The 22,862-nt window shown below is 35.9% G+C and overlaps 2 protein-coding genes across 3 annotated transcripts in view; both read left to right on the top strand.

Moving 5' to 3' along the window:
- Positions 1–22,862, top strand: part of Dus1 (Dihydrouridine synthase 1) — a 230,224-nt gene that overhangs the window by 49,127 nt on the left and 158,235 nt on the right. The gene's annotated exons all lie outside the window — the stretch shown is intronic.
- On the top strand, positions 18,329–22,299 carry LOC138704785 (uncharacterized). Its single transcript, XM_069833074.1, has one exon. The coding sequence runs from the start codon at positions 19,938–19,940 to the stop codon at positions 22,008–22,010; it is 2,073 nt and encodes a 690-aa protein (XP_069689175.1). The 5' UTR covers positions 18,329–19,937; the 3' UTR covers positions 22,011–22,299.

Raw genomic sequence — 22,862 nt, 5'->3', positions numbered from 1 at the left:
ATTTGCGCGCAGAAGTTGATATCGCTATGAAGAAATTCTATTTAATATCGTTGATGGGAAATAGTTGTGCGTTTGTTCTGTAGGTGCACAGCTCACGTCTCAGCGACTTTTATCAACAACGATCGGGTATAATAATTAATATACAGGGTTTTTTAAAAGGAACTCATAATTAGAATTAAAATTTAATGTGGGTATTTTGGAGAAGAAGCTCAGTCATTCAGAAGATTTTTATATAACACTCTTTAGTTTTTTTAATATCTCCTGAAAGAGTTTTCTTTTTGTATCGGTATCCAGTTTCTTTCGTTTGTTTTATACAGAAGCACTATGGTTAGGTTACTACGGTAACTTAATTGGTTGATGCATTTTGTTAACTTTTGTGTTATGAAAGCAGTTTTTTTAATAAAAATAACAAAACTAAATGTTTTTAATAGAAAATGAGGACAAAGTATATGATTATGTCTCGTGACGGGAATATTCTACGAAATGGAAATATAAAAATTGGAAATTTATCTTTTGAAGAGGTGGAGAAGTTCAAATATCTTGGAGCAATAGTAACAAATATAAATTATACTCGGGAGGAAATTAAACAGAGAATAAATATGGGAAATGCCTGTTATTATTCGGTTGAGAAGCTTTTATCATCCAGTCTGCTGTCAAAAAATCTGAAAGTTAGAATTTATAAAACAGTTATATTACCGGTTGTTCTTTATGTTTGTGAAACTGGACTCTCACTTTGAGAGAGGAACATAGGTTAAGGGTGTTTGAGATTAAGGTGCTTAGAAAAATATTTAGGGCTAAGAGGGATGAAGTTACAGGAGAATGGAGAAAGTTACACAACACAGAACTGCACGCATTGTATTCTTCACCTGACATAATTAGGAACATTAAATCCAGACGTTTGAGATGGGCAGGGCATGTAGCACGTATGGGCGAATCCAGAAATGGATATAGAGTGTTAGTTGGGAGATCGGAGGGAAAAAGACCTTTAGGGGGGCCGAGACATAGATGGGAAGATAATATTAAAATGGATTTGAGGGAGGTGGAATTTGATGATAGAAAATGGATTAATCTTGCTGACGATAGGGACCAATGGCGGGCTTATGTGAGGGCAGCAATGAACCTCCGGGTTCTTTAAAAGCCAGTAAGTAAGTAAGTATGTTTAATTTCATATATGTTTAATTAATTTAGGATGATTATAAATAATTTTAATCAATTTTTAATTATGTTACTGCACGAGCCATTTTTTGTTTTGCTTTTGTGAACACTTTTCAGTCAATATTCAATAGCTTGGGAACTATTCACTCTAGAAGGCTGTGGTTTGTCTTTAATTATAATATTATGGAAAGGCCATTCATATTCCCCTTAATTCTTGTGTTATGAAAGCATTTTTTTTATGAAAATAACATAAAACAAAATGTTCTTAATAGAAAATGAGAGAACTGAGATCTGTTCTACCCACAGGTGACGGAGAAATATATGGGCGATTTAGATAAGTCCCATTGTACATACCTCTTGTGTACGTTTTCTGTCACCAAATTCTAGCATCATTAGATCTCTCAGAACGTATTAGCAATGTCGGTAAAGTGAGCCGGAGAGTTTATCGACTAAAAACTACGTTGTTCAGCCATAGTGGTTCTGGACGAAATGTTTTGAATTTGCTTCGTTTATTAAATAAATGGTATACGGAGTACAGAGTATGCTTACAGATAACATCACCCGGATTCATTGTTTGAGGCGATGTAGATGTAACGTCTCGCCGTTCTACAACCATAGAGTGCACGGACCTCGCGTGCGACGCAGCTCTTTTGAACTCTCTCTGCCGTCTCTTTTACCCCACAGCGATGGTCTTGGGCTTGTTTGGTTCGTCTTAAGATATGCATCGACTCTTGGAGTAAAAAATTTATAATCTCCCCTCAATGTAATTCAAAATTCACTTACTACTTTCTTACAGTTAAATGAAAGGAATGCAAAAGGATACAGAAAAAAATAGAATAAGATTTTGACGGCACAGGGCAAAAATTTTGTGAAAAAATTCATATATTCTTTCGGCAAGCATTTCTTTGCTTCCAATTGACCTAGATCAGCGTTTCTCAAACTATGGTCCGCGGACCACCTGTGGTCCTCGAGGTCTGCCCTTGTGGTCCTTCAAAAAATACAGAAGAAAAAATAGAATTCAAACGAATTGCATATCACACTATAGCTGAAAACCTCAGAGTTTGGAAATGACACATGGCAATCGCCTTTCACTTTTTCTCCCAGTACTGACATTTTCTGAAATTTATTACCCTATTCGTTTACCGAATTCTCACTCTACTCTCAGCAACAAAAGAGGGATTTAAAGCACTATCTTTTCCCTGTACATCCCGCGTCTGTAACCCAGCCAGGGACCACCCGAATTCATAACAGAGGACCATGAAATTCTTCTTATGTGGTATACGCTAGTAGTTCTCTATGTCTCTGTTAAATAGTGCCCATTATACATAATGGAAAACTGGCTTCGATCCGGATCTTTAAACGGAAAGGAACGTGATTATATGCTTCATTTAGGTAGTGCTAATAGTTCAGAAGCTGTGTGTGAAGATGTTAATATCAGTGATTCTAGTGTCATTAAAGAAATATCTAGTCCTGTTCAAAGAAAAAATACTTTCGTAAATATTACAAGAGTTATTTGGAACTTGGATTTACTTGGTGTGGCAATGAGAGTGAACCAAAACCTCGGTGCGTTGTTTGTTACGAAGTGCTTTCAAACGAGTGTATGAAACCCGCGAAATTGAAACGGCACTTAGAGACGAAACACGCAAGTGTAAAAAGTAAACCTGTAGAATTATTAATGTGAATACCAATATTTATTTATTTTGTTAATTAATAAGTTAAAGATTATCCGAACTCTAACAGCCTTGAATTATTAAAAAAACGAAAATAAATTTTCTTCTATGAACATTAACTTAATTAGTTAATACTAATGTAAAATTAATTGAAATAAATTCATTTTAATTAGTTCTATTTTAAAATATAGGTATACTGGAATTAAAATATGCTACAAAAATGATACATTTGCTTTCGAAAGGAACAAGAATAAGGTGGTCCGCGGAACTGTTCTGACTTTAAAAAGTGGTCCCCACTTCAAATAAGTTTGAGAAACGCTGACCTAGATCATTCATTTTTTCAGCAAATTGATCCTAAAACAGTGAAGAATGTTGTAGTCTAGAATGAACGTAATAGCATTTCTCACTTATTTTTAATGAAATCAAAGGAATCTATACTAATAATAAATCTGTAGCCGAAATTTTTCTGGTAATTTTCGATTTTCCAAAAATAATTGGTCCTAACATATATAATTAACCACCCTGAAACCGAAAATCGCTTTTTTGAAATGTTTGTTTGTCTGTCTGTATGTTTGTTACCTTTTCACGCGATAATGGCTGAACCGATTTATATGAAAATTAGAATATAAATTAAGTTCGTTGTAACTTAGATTTTAGGCTATATGGCATTCAAAATACTTTATTTAAAAGGGGGGTTATAAGGGGGCCTGAATTAAATAAATCGAAATATCTCGCTTATTATTTATTTTTGTGAAAAATGTTACATAACAAACGTTTCTTTAAAAATTATTTCCGATAAGTTTTATTCTTTACAAAATTTTGATAGGACTGATATTTAATGAGATAAATGAGTTTTAAAATTAAAATAACGCCATGTAAGACGGTGCAATGAATTAAAGAACAAATGACTTCGTCTATAAGGGGCCTTGGACAACAACAATCGAAACAGGGGCCTTGGACATCAACAATCTAAAGCTATTAAACATAGCCTACAGAGAATGTTTGTGTGTTTGTATGAAGTAATATCAGAAGCTAAATTAACCGATTTGTATAATTAATTATTATTTCACCATTGGAAAGTGTAGTTTCTCTAGATGGACATAATGCTATAATGTTATTACAGTAACGTCTGAGTAAATCGAGGACAGGTAAGATTAAAATAGCTTCTTATGCACAGAAAACTTGATAGGCTATTTTGTACATTCGTTTTCTGTATTTCTTAAAATAATATTTATGTACACTCATTTTAATCTCAGAGAATTAACGAACAACGAGAGTGTATTGATTTAGTATGCAGTAATAGTACGTTATCTTAGCAATCCATTATTTTATAATTCAAATTTTAACTATGCTCAATTGAATCGTTTTAAAATACATAAAATATATATGCAATAAATGCAATGCAAAAAAATTGGGTAATAAGCGAAGTCGATTATCTTATTATTGTATCTCCAATGGGGGTAGCCCTATTTTACATATGTATGCTAGGGCTATAGTTTTACACAAAAAATAGGCCTAAGCATAAAACAAATTGAAAAGAATATAAATTAGCTTATACAATGGAAATAAGACCTAAACATTCCGTATTTTAAACATTGCGATTGCAAATCAAACATCAGTCATCAATTGAGACATACAGAAAACAGTTACAACACATAAACAAAGCATTTCTTATAGCGGTACTCTATAACACAATTAAGCAACTTTCCCTAACATACATCATAAATTAATACACAATAGTCACACAAACACAATCAAGCATCCCATAACTATGACTCACATACACAACAAATCAAGCATCCTTTACAACACGTACACTTCAACATGATAACCATACTTTTAAAAGTTACAAATTTGGCTGCAAAAGAATAAATAGGACACTGTTACTAAATACTGTTATTTCTACAAGGTCTTAAATACACCTGTAATAAATATGTGAAATTCCTTTATGCAACATTGCTTCAGAAGAACTTTTGTAATTGGTGGTGAGAAAGTTGTATCGCATATGCTAAGGTGGGTTTCTAGCCGGTATCTCTTGCGTTCTTGTAGTGGGCACTGGAATAACAGGTGGTCGACTGTTTGTGTGGGGTGTTCACAGGGACATGAAGAGCCATTTGGGTTGTCAATTTTGAAACGTTCAAAATATGAATTAAATTTTCCGTGCCCAGTCATAAATTGCGTGGATATGTAAGATGGTTCATAATTCTTTACGGTTAGTCTATCTTTAACTGTGGGAAAATATAGTGATTTTGTGATTTGACCATTTGTACTATTTAACCACATTGCATTCCAGTCATTTGCATTTGCATTTTTACATAAGAGAGAGGTTGTTTAGAGTATGCGTGTTCTGTTTCCGAAATTGCGGCCATCTTGGCTAGATGATCTGCTCTTTCGTTTCCTGTGTTCCCTACATGACCACGTACCCAATCGAAACATACATGTTGCTTACATAGTAACAAAGTTTCCCTAATACCAGCCGCAATTGGATTGAGGTTATATTTATCGTCAATTGCTGCGAGTGCTGCTTGAGAATCACATAAAATTCGTACATTACACGGTCTATTTACACTCCATTCTGTTGCTTTCTTCAGTGCTAGGAGTTCCGCCTGGAATATTGTGCACTCTGGTGAGAGACCATACTGTTTGTAGGATATTTCAGAGTCTCTATCGTAAAAAGTCGATTATCTTGCGCTGTTGTAAAAGTTGTTCCCTGGATCAAACGTCCTATTTTAATTATGTAATTACTTTATATTTATTTCTAACAGGTGCAGCGGAGCGCACGGGGACGGCTAGTTCTGAATAAATGTTTTCGAAGAAACACGCCGTCAGTGGAAGTAAATAATTACTACATGTTTTAATCAAAAAAGCTAGGAAACTTTTTGCCACAAAAAAAATTTAAATATGATCTTAATGTGGAAACGTGCAGAAACGTCCAATCTATGCACATATATATGCACGAACAGCCATGCGTCAATCATCTTAATTAGACATGAAACATGTAATTGCTAAGTTTCATTAAGATATGCAGCTCCGATACAGATACGCATTTGCATATATTTCTCATCACCACTAATGACCTATCTATCAATCATAGTCTGCAGCACCACATGATGTACAGATTTTGTGCTGTACGAACTTCATAAGGCAGTTATACAGGGTGAGCCGTAAGTAATGTCATTAATTTCAGGAGGTTATTCTTTGGGATATTTCAAACAAAAAAGTTTAATATAATTTACTCGTTTTTGCTTTCTTTTCGAGATTAAAATTATTTTATATGAAATATTTGAAGCGTTCGGCTGTAAAAGATGGTAACCCACAGAGAACAACTTCTGAGAAAAAAGGCATCATATGTTTTCAAGGTGAAACTCCAACCCTAGGCCAGTTTGAAACTGAAATATTGAATGACATATTGAACTACTTGAGTAATTCAATAGTTTTATAACAGATGGCCAAGGCCTCCTATATCGAAATCTCAATTTTTCACTTTTTGAGGGTTACCATGTTTTACAGCCGAACCCTTCATTTCATAACGTGTTTTAAGAAAGCTATTGATTTAATTCCCAATGTGCTCACTTAGTTTAAGGTAGGCTACACTAGGACTGAATTTTTGGACAAAATGGTAAAAAATATTTTTTTTTTTACACCAGTAGTTATCTTACACACTTGTTTAACATTCTGTCCTACATTCAGCTCCCGCCTACTACATGTAAAGGTCTGACTACCATTTTTAAAATGCGTTTTCTCAAAACTACGTTTTTGGTCAATAATAAAGTTCCTAGCGGCTTCCATTTGCTCCGATTTACATGAAACTTTGCAACAATACTCAGCATATTGCAATACACAAAGCTGTACATGGAATCTGCTCTTCACTGAAAACTTTTCCTGATATGAATTTTTAACTTCTAAAAATTTAAGAAAATGTTCAAGCAACAATTTATGATTTCTAAGAAAATTTTTATCGCATGAACCATTTCTCAAATTTAAAAATCCATGCGCAGTTTTCTTTATCATGAAATGTAAGTCCTACACAGAAGATTTTTTGAAAACAAAAACAATTCTGAAGCCGTCAGGGGTGTTTTGAATTTACGCATAATTTAATATCATTAAAACACGTGAAAATTAATATCTAAGGAACTAGTGAATGAAACTTGATGAAATTTGGTACTGTTATTTCAACGTACAGACACAACAAATCCGCCGAATTTGAAAGAAATTAATCAAAAACTTCATAAGTTTCAAAACTCAGTCCCAATATCTCTTATGAACGCAGTTTATTATGATAATGAATGATTGAAAGAATTTTAGTTTTGTCCTTTAAATGTGCAGAAATTTGATCCTGACAAATGTCACATTGTAAAATTCCTTTACAGAACTAAAAGTTACATTTGTTCAGATCAAATTTCTGCACATTTGTAGGACAAATTTAAAATAATTTCAATAATTTATCATCATAATACACTGCTCTCTTAAATTGACTGAGCATATTGGGAATTAAATCAATGGCTTTCCTAAAACACACTATGAAATGTTTCATATAAAACAATTTTTTTTAGTCCACACCTGTGGAGTAACGGTTAGCGCGTACGGCCGCGAAACCAAGTGGTCCGGGTTCGAATCCCGGTCGGGGCAAGTTGCCTGGTTGAGATTTTTTCCGGCGTTTTCCCTCAACCCACTATGACCAAATGCTGGGTAACTTTTGGTGCTGAATCCCGGACTCATTTCACCGGCATTATCACCTTCATCTCATTCAGACGCTAAATAACCTAAGATGTTGATAAATCGTCGTAAAATAACCTACTAAAAAAACAATTCTTATCTCGAAAAGGAAACAAGAACGAACATAATTATATTAAACTATGTAAAAGAACTCCTGCGGGACAAAATTCCGGCACATCGGCGATGCTGATATCTTTGAAATATCCAAAGAATAACCCCCTAAAATTAGTGACATTACTTACGCTTCATCCTATATTGCCTTCACCACACGATGATCTTTAATTGATTGGATTACTCGATTAAAACATATTTGTTTGGTTAATCGGATTTTATAATTAATTGGTCAATCGGTTTTTGTGCATCGTTACCCAGCGGTAGACAACGTGCTGTGCCGAATACAAAGATGTGTGGTGTAGAAATATTGTTTAGTATGTGTGTGTGAAATAATACAGACTTTGGTATGCGTTAGTTCCTCAGAATAGTCATAGGCTGCCTTTTGCTCTTTTCTCATATTTCATGTATTATTAGTTAACTACTGAATAATTGTGACATTGTCATTGTATTTGTACTGTTTTATCGAATTGTACATACGGTACGTAAACACATTCTCGTGTGTGGCAACCTACAAGAGTTATAGCATCGAACACGCAAGAAACATGTTCAATACTAGCGTTGAATTCAACAACGCTCTCAAGTACAGAGGTGATTCAGAGTTGAAGTTTGAGGTAAACAAGAAGTATGAATTAGAAACATTAAATCCAGGTGGGCAGGGCATGTAGCACGTATGAGCGAATCCAGAGTGTTAGTTGGGAGGCCGGAGGGAAAAAAGACTTTTGGGGAGGCCGAGACGTAGATGGGAGGATAATATTAAAATGGATTTCAGGGAGTTGGGATATGACGGTAGGGACTGGATTAATCTTGCTTAGGATAGGGACCGATGGCGGGCTTATGTGAGGGCGGCAATGAACCTTCGGGTTCTCTAGAAGCCATTTGTAGGGGAGAGTCGGGTAGTATCGGACATCGGGTAATATCGGACAGTGCGTTTCTTTCATCTACCACCATATGGTAGTACCTGAATGACATGGTTACGTTTCTCTATGCGACATCACAGAAACATAACCATGTCAATCAGGTACTATCATCGTGTGGTAGATTGCAGAAAATCACTGTCCGATATTACCCGATGTTCGATACTACCCGACTCTCCCCTAAATAAGTATTGGAAAATTCATTGTTGTAGCTTATTTTATTCTGTTAGACACACTTAAATCTTAAAGCAAATTGTGTTTATTTATCCTAATTCCTCTGTATAGGGTAAAGGTTGGTAAATTGTGATAGTTGTTTTTGAGAATTTTTTTACAATTTTACTGAGCTAGAGGAAGATTGGTTTTTTGCGTCAACATATTAAGGGAATGTTCGTGGACAAGTTTCTACACAAAACTGGTCCTCATCTCTTTCTTTCTTTCTTTCTTTATTTCTTTCTTTCTTACCTTAGTTTAACCTCTCCCTTTTAGGTACATTTACACGACCCACGCCACCCGGGCCTTACAGGGCCGCGACCTGTCGGGAGAGGTATTAAGCTATGGATCACATACATGCTTTCTGACCACACAAGGACATGGAGGGCCTCCCCGGATGAGGGATCAGCTCAATGCCAGGGCCACCTCCGATACAACATAAACATTTAAGACATTACACAGCATTCACTCACACTTATGAAAGGATTAAGGGAAGGATCGCAATCCATGGCCGGACTTTCAAGAGGTACAATCCCGGCATTTGCCTGGAAATAACTGAGGAAAAACCTCAGTTAGGATTGCCGGTCCCTGGGATCAAACCCCGGACCTCCCGAATGTAAGACTAGCCCTCTATCACGCCGCTAGCCTGCTCGGTCGGTCCTCACTCGCTCAGTAAAATTGTAAAAAATTCTCAGAAAGAACTATCATAATATCATCAGTATCACGATTTACCAACCTTTACCCTACGTTACACTTAATCATAAAGGTTACTGAAATCCCTTGTCAGTTCTTAATTCTAGGTTTCTCATTAATAATTTAGAGAGTCGATCTAAAGATAAGCAGGATTAGCAACAACAATAACAAAGTTATTTTAAATAGTCTGTTTTTGTAACAGGAAGGTACGATCAGATATGAACGTTCATATTGATCCAGGTTCACAAAAGTTAACGGTGTTCGTTCATTAATTCAAGCGGAAGAAACTACAAAAGCGAGATTTCGTAGTGATAAAAACATCTGACTGTGAATTTATTTAGTTCCATCTGTTGCCGCTAGAAGCCAGGCTTGAGTTTGAGAGTTGCAGCTACTCACGGGGTTGTCTGCAGTCCCATTATGTGGATTGTATAATTATTTCTCATCACAGCGGAGGCTTCGTGGAGTTAGTGCATGCATGCTAAAGTTTCGCGGACGTCTTGTCTTGATAATTGCTGTTTCTCCGACTTGTAGTACTGCAGTGCTGAATTCATAATGTAATTGCTTAACTTTATTTCAGTGCTTTTCTCTGTCAGTATAGTTCACCCAGTATGTTTGCGATAGCTTCATTGTCATTATCATTAACATAATTTTTACTGTCATCATTAGACCGCGGAATTTCATGCAATTGTATTTTTTTAATTGATTTGGCATAATGAGAAAGTAAAAGTGGATCTTTGCCGATCCTGGTTTCTACTTTCGAATGAAGCTAACTTTATTTTGCGTAAATGCATATTCCTAGGGTTTTCTCTTTTAAATGCATGTACACAGTGGGCCAAAAAGGGGCACAAAATTAGAAATACTCTATTTTCGGAAATGCATAACATTAATTTATAATGAATACACTGTTGGAAAGACTAGACTTTAAAGATGAGCAGGACTTTTATTATGTTTTTTTAGGCTCGATTTAAATCTTATGGAGGTCAATACACAATGATGCGAAAAATGTGGTTTTTGAAGACAATTTATTACTTCAAAATGCAGAAACTGATTGTTGATAAAATTAATAATAATTAATGGTCTTTCAAATAATCAAAATTAAAACTGATGCTAAAATTAATAATAATTATATTTCAAATAATCAAAATTAAAACTGATGCTAAAATTAATAATAATTAATGATATTTCAAATAATCAAAATTAAAACTGATGCTAAAATTAATAATAATTAATGATATTTCAAATAATCAAAATTAAAACTGATGCTAAAATTAATAACAATTAATGATATTTCAAATAATCAAAATTAAAACTGATGCTAAAATTAATAATAATTAATGATATTTCAAATAATCAAAATTAAAACTAATGCTAAAATTAATGATAATTAATAATCTTTAAATAATCAAAATTAAAACTGATGCTAAAATTAATAATAGTTAATGATATTTCCGTGCTAACCACACGACACCTCCATTCTGGTTGGATGATCGTCCACCTCTGCTTCGGCATGTGGGCGTGGGGCCAGCAGCCGGTTGGTCGGTCTAGGCCCTTCATGGGCTGTAGCGCCACGGATTATTATTGTTATTATTATTATTATTATTATTATTATTATTATTATTATTATTATTATTATTTTAGTATTATTATTATTATTATTATTATTATTATTATTATTATTATAAATGATATTTCAAATAATCAAAATTAAAACTGATGCTAAAATTAATAATAATTAATGATATTTCAAATAATCAAAATTAAAACTCATGCTAAAATTAATAATAATTAATGATATTTCAAATAATCAAAATTAAAACTAAAGCTAAAATTAATAATAATTAATAATCTTTAAATAATCAAAATTAAGACTTATGCTAAAATTAATAATAATTAATGATATTTCAAATAATCAAAATTAAGACTGATGCTAAAATTAATAATAATTAATAATATTTCAAATAATCAAAATTAAAACTAATGCTAAAATTAATAATAATTAATAATCTTTAAATAATCAAAATTAAAACTGATGCTAAAATTAATAATAGTTAATGATATTTCCGTGCTAACCACACGACACCTCCATTCTGGTTGGATGATCGTCCACCTCTGCATGTGGGCGTGGGGCCAGCAGCCGGCTGGTCGGTCTAGGCCCTTCATGGGCTGTAGCGCCACGGATTATTATTGTTATTATTATTATTATTATTATTATTATTATTATTATTATTTTAGTATTATTATTATTATTATTATTATTATTATTATTATTATTATTATAAATGATATTTCAAATAATCAAAATTAAAACTGATGCTAAAATTAATAATAATTAATGATATTTCAAATAATCAAAATTAAAACTGATGCTAAAATTAATAATAATTAATGATATTTCAAATAATCAAAATTAAAAATGGTGCTAAAATTAATAATAATTAATGATATTTCAAATAATCAAAATTAAAATGATGCTCTATGTGACCGCTATTTGCCCGCACAGCCATTTGTAGGCGTCTTCTCCATTGTCCAATAGCACTGGATATCTGTCTTTGATCAAGCCGGTCCAACATTCAAGAAGGCGTTGTCTTAAATGTTCAGTATTACGAATTCTTGTTTTGTAGTAAACTGCTTTTTGTAGTTGACTCCATACAAAATAGTCCATAGGATTAAGATCTCGTTTGAAACTCCAGCGGAAACCATCAGAGAATCTGAGAAATGCGATCTTTCACGCAATAATCTCTCAGGAGGGATATCATGTCCGTATCTTGCTAGTCAATCGTTGTACACTTGAAACAGAGCATTCTCGCTGATCGTAGTTCCTTACAATTTGACGGGCAGATAAATTATCATATTGGTGCAAATGTTTAATGAAAATCTTGTCTTCGTTCGTTAAGCGACCCATTATTCACAAAATGAGAACTCAAAACGGAAGAAAACAAATGACGATAGCACAACAAACGGCTTGGCCTACTGAACTCGTAAGACCATAATGCTTAGTTCGGCATGAACGATCGATTTTGCACTGCCTTACAAAAAATAAAAAAAATGCATTTTTTTTTCGTTGTTGGTAACTCTATAGCATCTACTAGATGCTTTATGGTTGTGCTAACAGATGGAGTTACTTGTCAACAATGTGACGCTGAAATGTGTGTTCAGGTTACTGCCCAGCGACAGTCCTGATGTATTTTATATTTGTGATGATTGGTTAATTAATATTAACCCGGCACACTCACAATCACACAAATTTCCAGACTCTAGACACCCAGGGAATTCTTCTTCTTCAAGAAAAATTCACCGAGCGCCGAGCCCGGGAATCGAACCCGGGACCTCCTGATCTGGAAGCCAGCATGCTGATCAACAGACCACGGAGGCAGTCTAATAGAATTTTAGTAACTCAATTAATACCTATTTTATTGTATTAGAGTACTTTATTTCTTGTAATCTTTATATTATACTTCTGTTTTTATCACCTCTCTACCATTTGTTTCTTTGTTTACCAACATTTCAAACTGAAAATTCTTTACGGTACTATAAAACATGCTTTGCGATCATCATTTGTTTACCACATAGTCAACTGAAAATGGCGGCTCCATTCAAACGTTGTGGTGAAGCTAACATTAGTGAAATAGAATTTTAGTAAGTCAGTTAATATTTTATTAGAGTACTTTATTTCTTCTAATCTTTATATACTTTCTTCTAATCTTGTAATAGTCAGTTAAATCTCACTCAAGTTTTCATTTTCTCTAGATAAATCAAAACCTCTAGTGAGATTACTGTTGATAATGGACACGTACGATGCACTTTGAGTGAAGCATAGTGAAAAATTTGTTGTGAGCTGGACTAATTTCGGAATGTTGCTTCATATGAAGAGAAAATATATTACATGTCCTACATTACAGACGTGGACAAATTATTAGCAAAATTGAAGATTTTTATTATATATTTTTACAAAATATGATTCTTCAATTTAGACTACAGTTGACATCTTTGCGTATTTCCAAATTATTAGAAAAATTGAAGATTTATATTGTATATTTTTACAAAATTTGACTCTTCAATTTAGACTACAATTGATATTTTTGCATATTTACAAATTATTAGCAAAAATGAAGATTTTGTATTTTTTTTTTTTTTTTACAAAATTCGACTCTTCAATTTGGACTACGGGTGACATTTTGTATATTTCCAAATGATTAGCAAAACTGAAGATTTTTATTGTATATTTTTTTACAAAATTTGACTCTTCAATTTAGAATAGCCTACATTTGACATTTTTGCATATTTCTATCTACTGTAATGATAGAAATATGCAAAATTGTCAACTGTAGTCTAAATTGAAAAGTCAAATTTTGTAAATAGAATTATCATAAAAATCGTCAATTTTGTTAATAATTTATCCACGTCTGTAATTACTTCTCTTATCATAGATCCATATCCTCCATTTGTTAAAGAAAACAAGAATAAAACATTCAAACCAACACAATTGTAGTTTCATTCTCGAAACTGGGTGACGAACTCTACGTGCCGGCGTATTTTTGATACAGCGCAGAATTTGTCAGAGGAATTAACGATTCTGTACAGAATTATGTGTTTAATTGAAATTTTTGATAGAAATGGTTGATTTGTAAAGTATCGGAAACTGAATATGTGCGATTTTGTTTGGATTATGAAATTCGCGCTTTTGCTATTCACAAGTAGGGACAGTTTGTTGCCATGGTGAAATGTGCGGAAAACTTATTAAAAGATGGTAAATCTGATTTGCTATGCAGTAATTCATAGGCAAAAAACACGTCAGTGTTTTGTCTCTGTTTACAGTGATGTAGAAACTTAATCATAACAGCTCATCGTGCCCCCCTTTATGAAACTGACAATTTTATCAATTTGGCACAAAGCTCGACGTTGCTGCAGTCATGCAATTAGCTCGGTAATAAACTATAATGTGTCACCGTTTCGGGGCTGTGTAGTGGAAGAGAGATATCGCAGTTTCTCGTGCAATTTCTTGCCACTTCCTGTTTTAAATCAATTACACCAATATCCGCTCGAATGCTGGGTACCGTCTCACCGCTCCTTCACTTAACTAACACTTCGTAATCACATCGTCCTACTTTGTCGTTACCAGCAATACTGTAACACTTAGAAACTGTGGAAGACCTTGGTTCCTTAGTTTATGAAGTAGTTCTAAGTTTGTTGTAAAAAAAAACCCCTTAGGAAGCAGTAGCATGCAGAACTTTAAACTATTGGACCTCGTTCAAATTCAGTAACTACGACTCAATTTATCAGGGAATGATGTACATGAAATATAATTATTTTAGCACTAGTCTGTCTGTGTACAGCGATTTCTACTAAACTATTGGACGGATTTTGTTCATATTCAGTATCTACGAGTCAATTTATCAGGGAATGATGTACATGAAATATAATTATTTTAGCACTAGTCTGTCTGTGTACAGCGATTTCTACTAAACTATTGGACGGATTTTGTTCATATTCAGTATCTACGAGTCAATTTATCAGGGAATGATGTACATGAAATATAATAATTTTAGTACTAGTCTGTCTGTGTACAGCGATTTCTACTAAACTATTGGACGGATTTTGTTCATATTCAGTATCTACGAGTCAATTTATCAGGGAATGATGTACATGAAATATAATAATTTTAGTACTAGTCTGTCTGTGTACAGCGATTTCTACTAAACTATTGGACGGATTTTGTTCATATTCAGTATCTACGAGTCAATTTATCAGGGAATGATGTACATGAAATATAATAATTTTAGTACTAGTCTGTCTGTGTACAGCGATTTCTACTAAACTATTGGACGGATTTTGTTCATATTCAGTATCTACGAGTCAATTTATCAGGGAATGATGTACATGAAATATAATAATTTTAGTACTAGTCTGTCTGTGTACAGCGATTTCTACTAAACTATTGGACGGATTTTGTTCATATTCAGTATCTACGAGTCAATTTATCAGAGAATGATGTACATGAAATATAATAATTTTAGTACTAGTCTGTCTGTGTATAGCGATTTCTACTAAACTATTGGACGGATTTTGTTCATATTCAGTATCTACGAGTCAATTTATCAGGGAATGATGTACATGAAATATAATAATTTTAGTAATAGTCTGTCTGTGTTACCTTCCTTCCGTTAATTCTTTTAATATGGTGGACGTTTTGATGTTTATCCCTGTCGTAAAATTGAACAGATATAAGAAAATGGTCGCCATTTTATGTTTTCTGCATCTGTTAATATATTTATACTCCGTGACACTGATTCCTTGACTGCGTCATAATACTGGCTGATGTCTCTACCATTTTTACAATACTCCTATGCTTTCAGTGTAACATTATAAGATGTTTTCTCGACGGTCCGCAATTTATACATGACTTTATTTCATTTTAAGAGATTTAATACTACAAGTATCAGGTCGTTATTCGGCTCTTGCCTTTTCCAAAAGTTTGTTACAGTAAATTATTACTTTTAACAAAAGTTCTAACCAACTTCTTCACCATAAAGGAAAGCTGGTGTGTTAACATGACGTCTTAACACATAACTTTGACTTTTTCTCCCCACTTGTACCTTTAATAAAGACGTAGTCAGGCTAAACTCACGTCAACAAGACTTAAATTGATTCATGCTTCAACTGTTTAGTTCCTGACTCTCTGTACTTAACGAACAAGCCAAATCAATATTCGAATAAATATTCTGGAAGACGTAGTTAATACTCTGCTAGTAATGAGATTACGCGGGATAAGTGCCTTGCTTCTTTAAACGTTATAAAGTTTTTGTCCCTTTCCTTCTCTCCCTTCTGTGTTTATTCTGGTTGATGTTTTTTTTCTCTTTATATTTTAGAGATTCATATGAATTTAATTCTTTCATCTACTTCTGTCATATACTTGGCATGTATTTTCTAAGTAAATCAGCGTGTTTCTTGTTATCGTTACATGAGCTAATCGTAAGATATATTTTGTTGTTGTTTAGTCAGCTGTCCGAAGACAGGTTTGAACCTCGTAAGTAACACCAATAAGGTATCACTCATGAGGCAACTAGACTAGGAGATAATGGGGTAGGGTGGCCAGTTTCTTTCCCCCTCCAATGCATATATCGCCGACTAGCTACATATTACACTAGTCAGACTTCAGATGCATACAAACAATTGTTCTTCCTCTGACACATATCGTCAAGTGAGATGTACTGCCTGATAATAGATGTACATATCAGCCAGAACCTCAATCAGAGGTAAATAATAATAATAATAATAATAATAATAATAATAATAATAATAATAATAATAATAATATCGTACACCTACATTAAGCAGTTACTGGATGACCATTTGTCGTCCATGAGTTGTCACGACACGGATTTTATTCACTTAAATTATTATTATTTAGTTGTAGTAGATCCGAAGTGCAGTTCATGTAGCACGTATGGGCGAATCCAGAAATGCATATAGAGTATTAGCTGGGAAGCCGGAGGGAAAAAGATAATAATAATAATTTATTTATTTATTTATTTAGAATATTAACGTGCAAAAACAACAGCACAAGGCCAATTACAGTTTTGCACGATACAAAACAGAACAAAACAACAAATGATGATGAGAATGAATGATAGAAAATGGTAATGAGATGAAATACAAACAATATAATGGTCTACATCAATCATTGATCAAATAATAATTATAAAATTATAAAATTAGTACAATGAGAATTGAAATAATGGAATGGTCTACATGAATCAATAGACCAAATGCAAGAAATATATGGACAAATAATTATTAAAATTAGATCAGTGAGTTAAAACTCAAAGATATACTACACATTAAATGGATCCAAGTTGAATCCATGCAAATTAGCATATTTAATGCATCTGCAGACCGGAGAGAGAGATTTAGGATTCTTATTGTAAAACAATTTATGAAATCTTATTATTATTATTATTATTATTATTATTATTATTATTATTATTATTATTAGGCCTACTATTATTATTATCATCAACATCATTAATAATAATAACTCTTCTTTCGTACGGCAGCTATAATGACTGTTGGAGAATTATTATTCTTACCACATGTTATCCTCATACTCTTTGGATGATCGTACACCTACATTAAGCAGTCACTGGATGACCATTTGTCGTCCATGAGTTGTCACAACACGGATTTTATTCACTTAAATTATTATTATTTTTTAGTTGTAATAGATCCGAAGTACAGGGCATGTAGCACGTATGGGCGAATCCAGAAATGCATATAGAGTGTTAGTTGGGAGACCGGAGGGAAAAAGACCTTTGGGGAGGCCGAGACGTAGATGGGAGGATAATATTAAAATGGATTTGAGGGAGGTGGAATATGAGGGTAGAGGTGGGTTAATCTTGCTCAGGATAGGGACCGGTGGCGGGCTTATGTGAGGGCGGCAATGAACCTCCGGGTTCCTTAAAAGCCGTTTGTTAGTAAGTAATAGATCCAAAGTTTCAGAGCACTTTGCAGGTTGCCTAGTCTGGGTATTAAATCTCGGCTCACCACTGAAGTCAGGAAAATTTTCTCCCAACCGAATCGCATTAAATCTCTGAACTCTCATAAATTCACAAAAGAATTCCCTCCCTTGGAGAAAATATGAAGGATGCTTCAGAAAGAGGTCAGTCCCCGGCAGTTGAGGTTTATTAATGCCTCGAGAGAGGTCAGACGCGTATTGTGTTGCACTCTCGCAATCGGAGGTTGGTTCGTAACTCTAGGAGGCCAAAAAATCGATAATTCCTGCCGAACACAGGCCGGCGAGCGAGCGAGGCTTCGCGAAATGGATTGTGCATTCCAACGCGAGATATCAGAGCTGCCGGGTGTCCGGCGTCACCCCCGGACATTACGTAATAATGCGTGCGTGCACGGGACGGGATGGCACCGCGACGCCTCCACGCGTGTTGTACATGCGTAATAGCAGTGCGTGATGGAGGTCATGTGACCTAGTTCATCCACTTTCAGCAGCTCCGGAGAAAACAAAAGAAAGTGTGGTTGCTAGTTTGCCGAAAGATATGACTCGAGCCGGGTGGAAGATTGAGTGGACGGAATGCGTTTCGAAAAATTTGAGGTTGCTGTGGTGATGTTCCCGACAGTGACGTCATGTGTTCTGTGACTGTGTTTTCATAACTATCAGTGACGATTCGCGCGTGAATTTATGACCAGGATATTCCGCGTAATAGCTTATATATTTGGTGCTCCTTACAACGTATTATAATGTAATTGACTCAAAAAGTGTCCTCCAGAATTCAGTACGGATAATAATAAAAACCAGAACAGGGTCCTATAAAGTCTTCTGTTTAGTTTATGCTTCCATTGCCATTATCTGTATTCAGTCCTAAAATTTCTTTGGGCATCAAAGTAATTATCTTTGTTGTGCTGGCCTTGGCATTTTTATTCCCTGTATGTGGAATATCAAGTTGCCATTATATTCTTTTAACTTTGTAACTAATGTACAGCATTTCCACTTCCTCTCAAATATCTGTGCTTATTTTTCAGTGTCCTAACACTTATAAAAGCCTCATTTCATTTCCAATGTACTATTTTATATCGCAGATAAGGCTCTAAAACTTGTCACAATTTTCGTGAATTTTACCCACTCTTTTCCTGTATATGCATTTTCATCTTTTCTATTTCTGAGTCTATAAAATTGAGGAGATTTTTCACTGAACGATTGGAGTCCTTGCTGAACATTTTCCAGGCTTTCCTAGTTTTCAAGCAACTATTGTGATCTTCTATTTTATGTCAGCTACTGTTCTATATTTATGGTCCCTTCTGTATTAATATTCAGTGATATTTTTTACCCCTTGAGATTACGAAATTCACGCTTGCTCAAGCTGGTACACATAACTGCTTTGTGTATATAACTAACTTTACATTACTTTTAAGGGTCCACTCCGAACTGCTTGTAGGCTTCCATCACTCAAAATCAGCTTTATTCATTTTTCTGTTAAGCAGATTAATTTGTAGTGACTACCCACTTGTATTAATGATACTAATACACTTTCCTTAAAAGCTAAGATATTATATTGCATGATGTTGCATATATATTTAATATTTTGAAATAAATTTTCTGTCATATTTTTCACTGTATGACGTTACGAACCTTAACACTCGCTCTATCTAGTGCACAGAATTGCTTTCTATATGCAGCTAGAACTACGTACGTTATTGAAACGTTATTGCTTTTATATGGATTCATTTCTGTTAATTAAAAGAAATAGGTTTTATCAGGTTCTATTGTTGAGCAGAATGGTCTGAAGCGCCCAGTTACGTTCTGTTGATCAAATCAGCGATGTGTTCCGCAAAGCAGTGTAGTTAGTTGATTGTTGCATGTGCCGGGTGAAGCTCGCGTGACCTCAGTCCGAATGGTGACCGCGGTTGACATTTGGCTCTTAAGTCAGCAGCAGAGACGTCGTCGGCTAGGACGACGATGATGAACGAAGCTGGAGTGATCGTATCGTGTTGTTCGTTCCAAAACCGCTTAACAGCTCCAGAGTACCGGAAGTGGCGTCGCGTACACGGCCTTCAGCTTCCGCTACACCCCCAACAAGTCGCAGGTTGGTTAGCGCTCATCGGTTTCGGTGCCGCGACATTCCTGGTGCTGATACCGGCCCTAGGTTCCTCTCTGAGGTCCCCTCTCCTGGCCCTGCTGGCCAGTCTGTTCTTGATCCACGTGTCTTCCCACCTGACGGCGTTGCTGCTGGACCCTGCAGATCCGCATCTCAGAGCCCTCAAAGTGTCCGTGGCTGTTCCGGAGTTCGACCGCTCCAAGCACGCCCACGTGATAGAGAACGGTCGCTGCCATCTCTGTAACATCAGGACGTCTGGTTCCAGAACCAAGCACTGTAGCGTGTGTAACAAGTGTGTTGAAAAGTTCGACCATCATTGCAAGTGGCTGAACCACTGCGTGGGCGGCCGTAATTATGCCGCGTTTATCGTGTGCGTCGTATCGGCCGTGGCGGCATCTCTTGTTGTGGTCGCCGTATCAATCGCTGAACTCGTCCTGTACCACATCGACCCCGGATGGCTCTCTCTATGGGACACCTACAACAACACAAACTTCGAAGAACCGCCCACCATCGTCTCCATCACAGTGTTCACTATCAAAGACACGATATTTCTCGCAGTAGTGGGTTCGCTGGGCATCTTAGCCGCTATTACAGCAGGCCTGTTACTCCATCTGTGTCTCTTCCACGTGTACATCTCCTTCCTGGGCATCACCACTTACGAATACATCCGTTATCGTAACAATGCAGTGGCACCTTCTGGACAACTCAATCCGGCATCTGAAGCGATTCTCAGGAGACAGAGAAGAAGATTCAAGATGTTTCACTGCTGCGGCACTTCTGTGTCAACCACATCCAGAGCGAGCCCTAATCCACTCACAATGTCCACAGAGGAACAGCAGAATCGACGTCATAACTACTGTTGTGTAGGCAGGACGCCACCTCCGTCTCCTTCACGAAACGGTGCCGTAACGGCGGAAGATAGCGACGCCGCCGCTGGTGGTGCTGAGAACACGAATCGAATGATATGTTGTTGTCCGTCTTGCACAACGAATCGAACCCCGTCCTCGCAGGTGAACACACAGACTCGAAGTGACAGTACAGAACATTCAAAATTCCATAGGTACTTCAAAACACCAAAAACACGGAGATCAACACCAACACAAACCGAGCCAAGGGAGGGAAGGCACAAGTGTTTTAATTGTTGCCATACTTCTGTAGAACCTGCCGATGACAGAAGAACTGAAGAAGTTCAGTCGATATCCGGAAGTGACGATAAAGTGGGTGTGAATGGTAGTAAGAAAGACAACAAACAGTGTCAACAACAATGGCCTTCGACGACAACTTTGTGCGGGAACTTGTGGACATGCGTGACGCATCAGTATAGGAATTCTCAGTCCGAATCTTCCACGTCGAATGTTCGTTGTAACCAGGTAATGCCTTCTTCGGATGGCTCCCCCCAGCGCCATCCTCAACCGCAGCCTCTTCTGGTAGTTCCTGCTTTGGAAGAGAACATCCTCAAAAGCTCGCCAGAGTTGACACCTGTTACAAAGATAGCTACTCTACCTGCTCTGGCGCCGCCAACCAGGCGTCGCCGTCTTCGTAGCGTCGCCGATCTGAAGAAGTTAAGCGACGCTCTTGCCATGGTCCAAGAGCCCCAGCAGAAAGTGCCTGATGTCGAGACCTTGAAAGCAGCTTTCCTGGCAACCTCGCAACGTCGTCAACGAAGAAAAAGCATCCACCGCACGAGATCTCCGGCGCTTTCCCCGATCCGAGAATCGGGTTTATCCAATCCCTCCTCGCCGCAGCTCTCCGCGCCCGGGTATTCGAGGACTGCCTCCCCACAGACCTCCGATGTGGAGGAATCCACATTCTGCGCCACTGACAAAAGAAGGACAATTACGCGGACTGCTAGTGAAAACGATGCCATCTTTACAGTGAGAACTCCTCGTCTTCGGCCTGGTCTTTGGACTTCAGTTGATCAGCCTTGCCAGTAGACTTTGTGGTAAAATACAGTTCACTTCTAGTAGATCTTATTTATTTTGATACATAGTCATCATGTGGCAATTTTAATTTGACTATTTCGTTTATATGACGTCATTCCATTTTCGACCAATGAAGTGTAATGAAATTTTGAATTCCAACCAATCACAGTCAGACTTTGCGATAATTTTTGCAGCTAGGTTTATCGCTTTCAATTTATCGCATGGTCGTTCTTTTGTTTAGTCGTTGTCGCCAACTCTTTCCCCGTTAATTGATGATCATAAATACATTAAGATGCAACTACACGGTTAAACTTTTCTTTCAACTTTAAGGCAATGAATGCAAGATTGATATTTGATATTAATTAATATATTTACGCAGTGAAGACGACGTTCAAAACGGCCTAATCTTCATGCATCTTAATTTAACGTACCTTTTAAACTTGATTTTTTCAATATTCTTCCTAGATTGAACGCATACGCGATTGGAATATTGAACTGTCTAGATGCAGTTTTAGTTCCGTTACACACTACAGCGAGAATGCGTTTGTCGAGCTATAAAAAATGCTTTCGTGTAGCACTGATTGTAACGGTCGAAATAAGACACAGCTGAACTTGGTCCTGCTCCCACAGGTAACATAACCTATAAGTAGCCTATAAAATTTGTATTTTGTGAAAGAAATTAAACAATTAATAGAAAGTCAGATGTTCAAATTTATGTAACATCATCGCATATCAAACCCAAAGACCTTGCATACTAATAATAAGGTCTTTGATCAAACTGCCTTCCGTATGGCGTAATAAAATTTAATTAGGCCTATCTATACAGAGATGGCTTCACTGTGTAGCAGCATGTCTCGCTGCGAA

The sequence above is a fragment of the Periplaneta americana genome, chromosome 1 (assembly GCF_040183065.1).
Source record: "Periplaneta americana isolate PAMFEO1 chromosome 1, P.americana_PAMFEO1_priV1, whole genome shotgun sequence".
NCBI classification, from domain to species: domain Eukaryota; kingdom Metazoa; phylum Arthropoda; class Insecta; order Blattodea; family Blattidae; genus Periplaneta; species Periplaneta americana.
Note: the sequence above shows the minus strand (reverse complement) of the source record. Positions and strands in the feature narration are given on the sequence as shown.

Bases quoted from the DNA above. Each gene is read 5' to 3' on its own strand.
- LOC138704785 (XM_069833074.1), top strand. From the start codon at position 19,938: ATGATGAACGAAGCTGGAGTGATCGTATCGTGTTGTTCGTTCCAAAAC.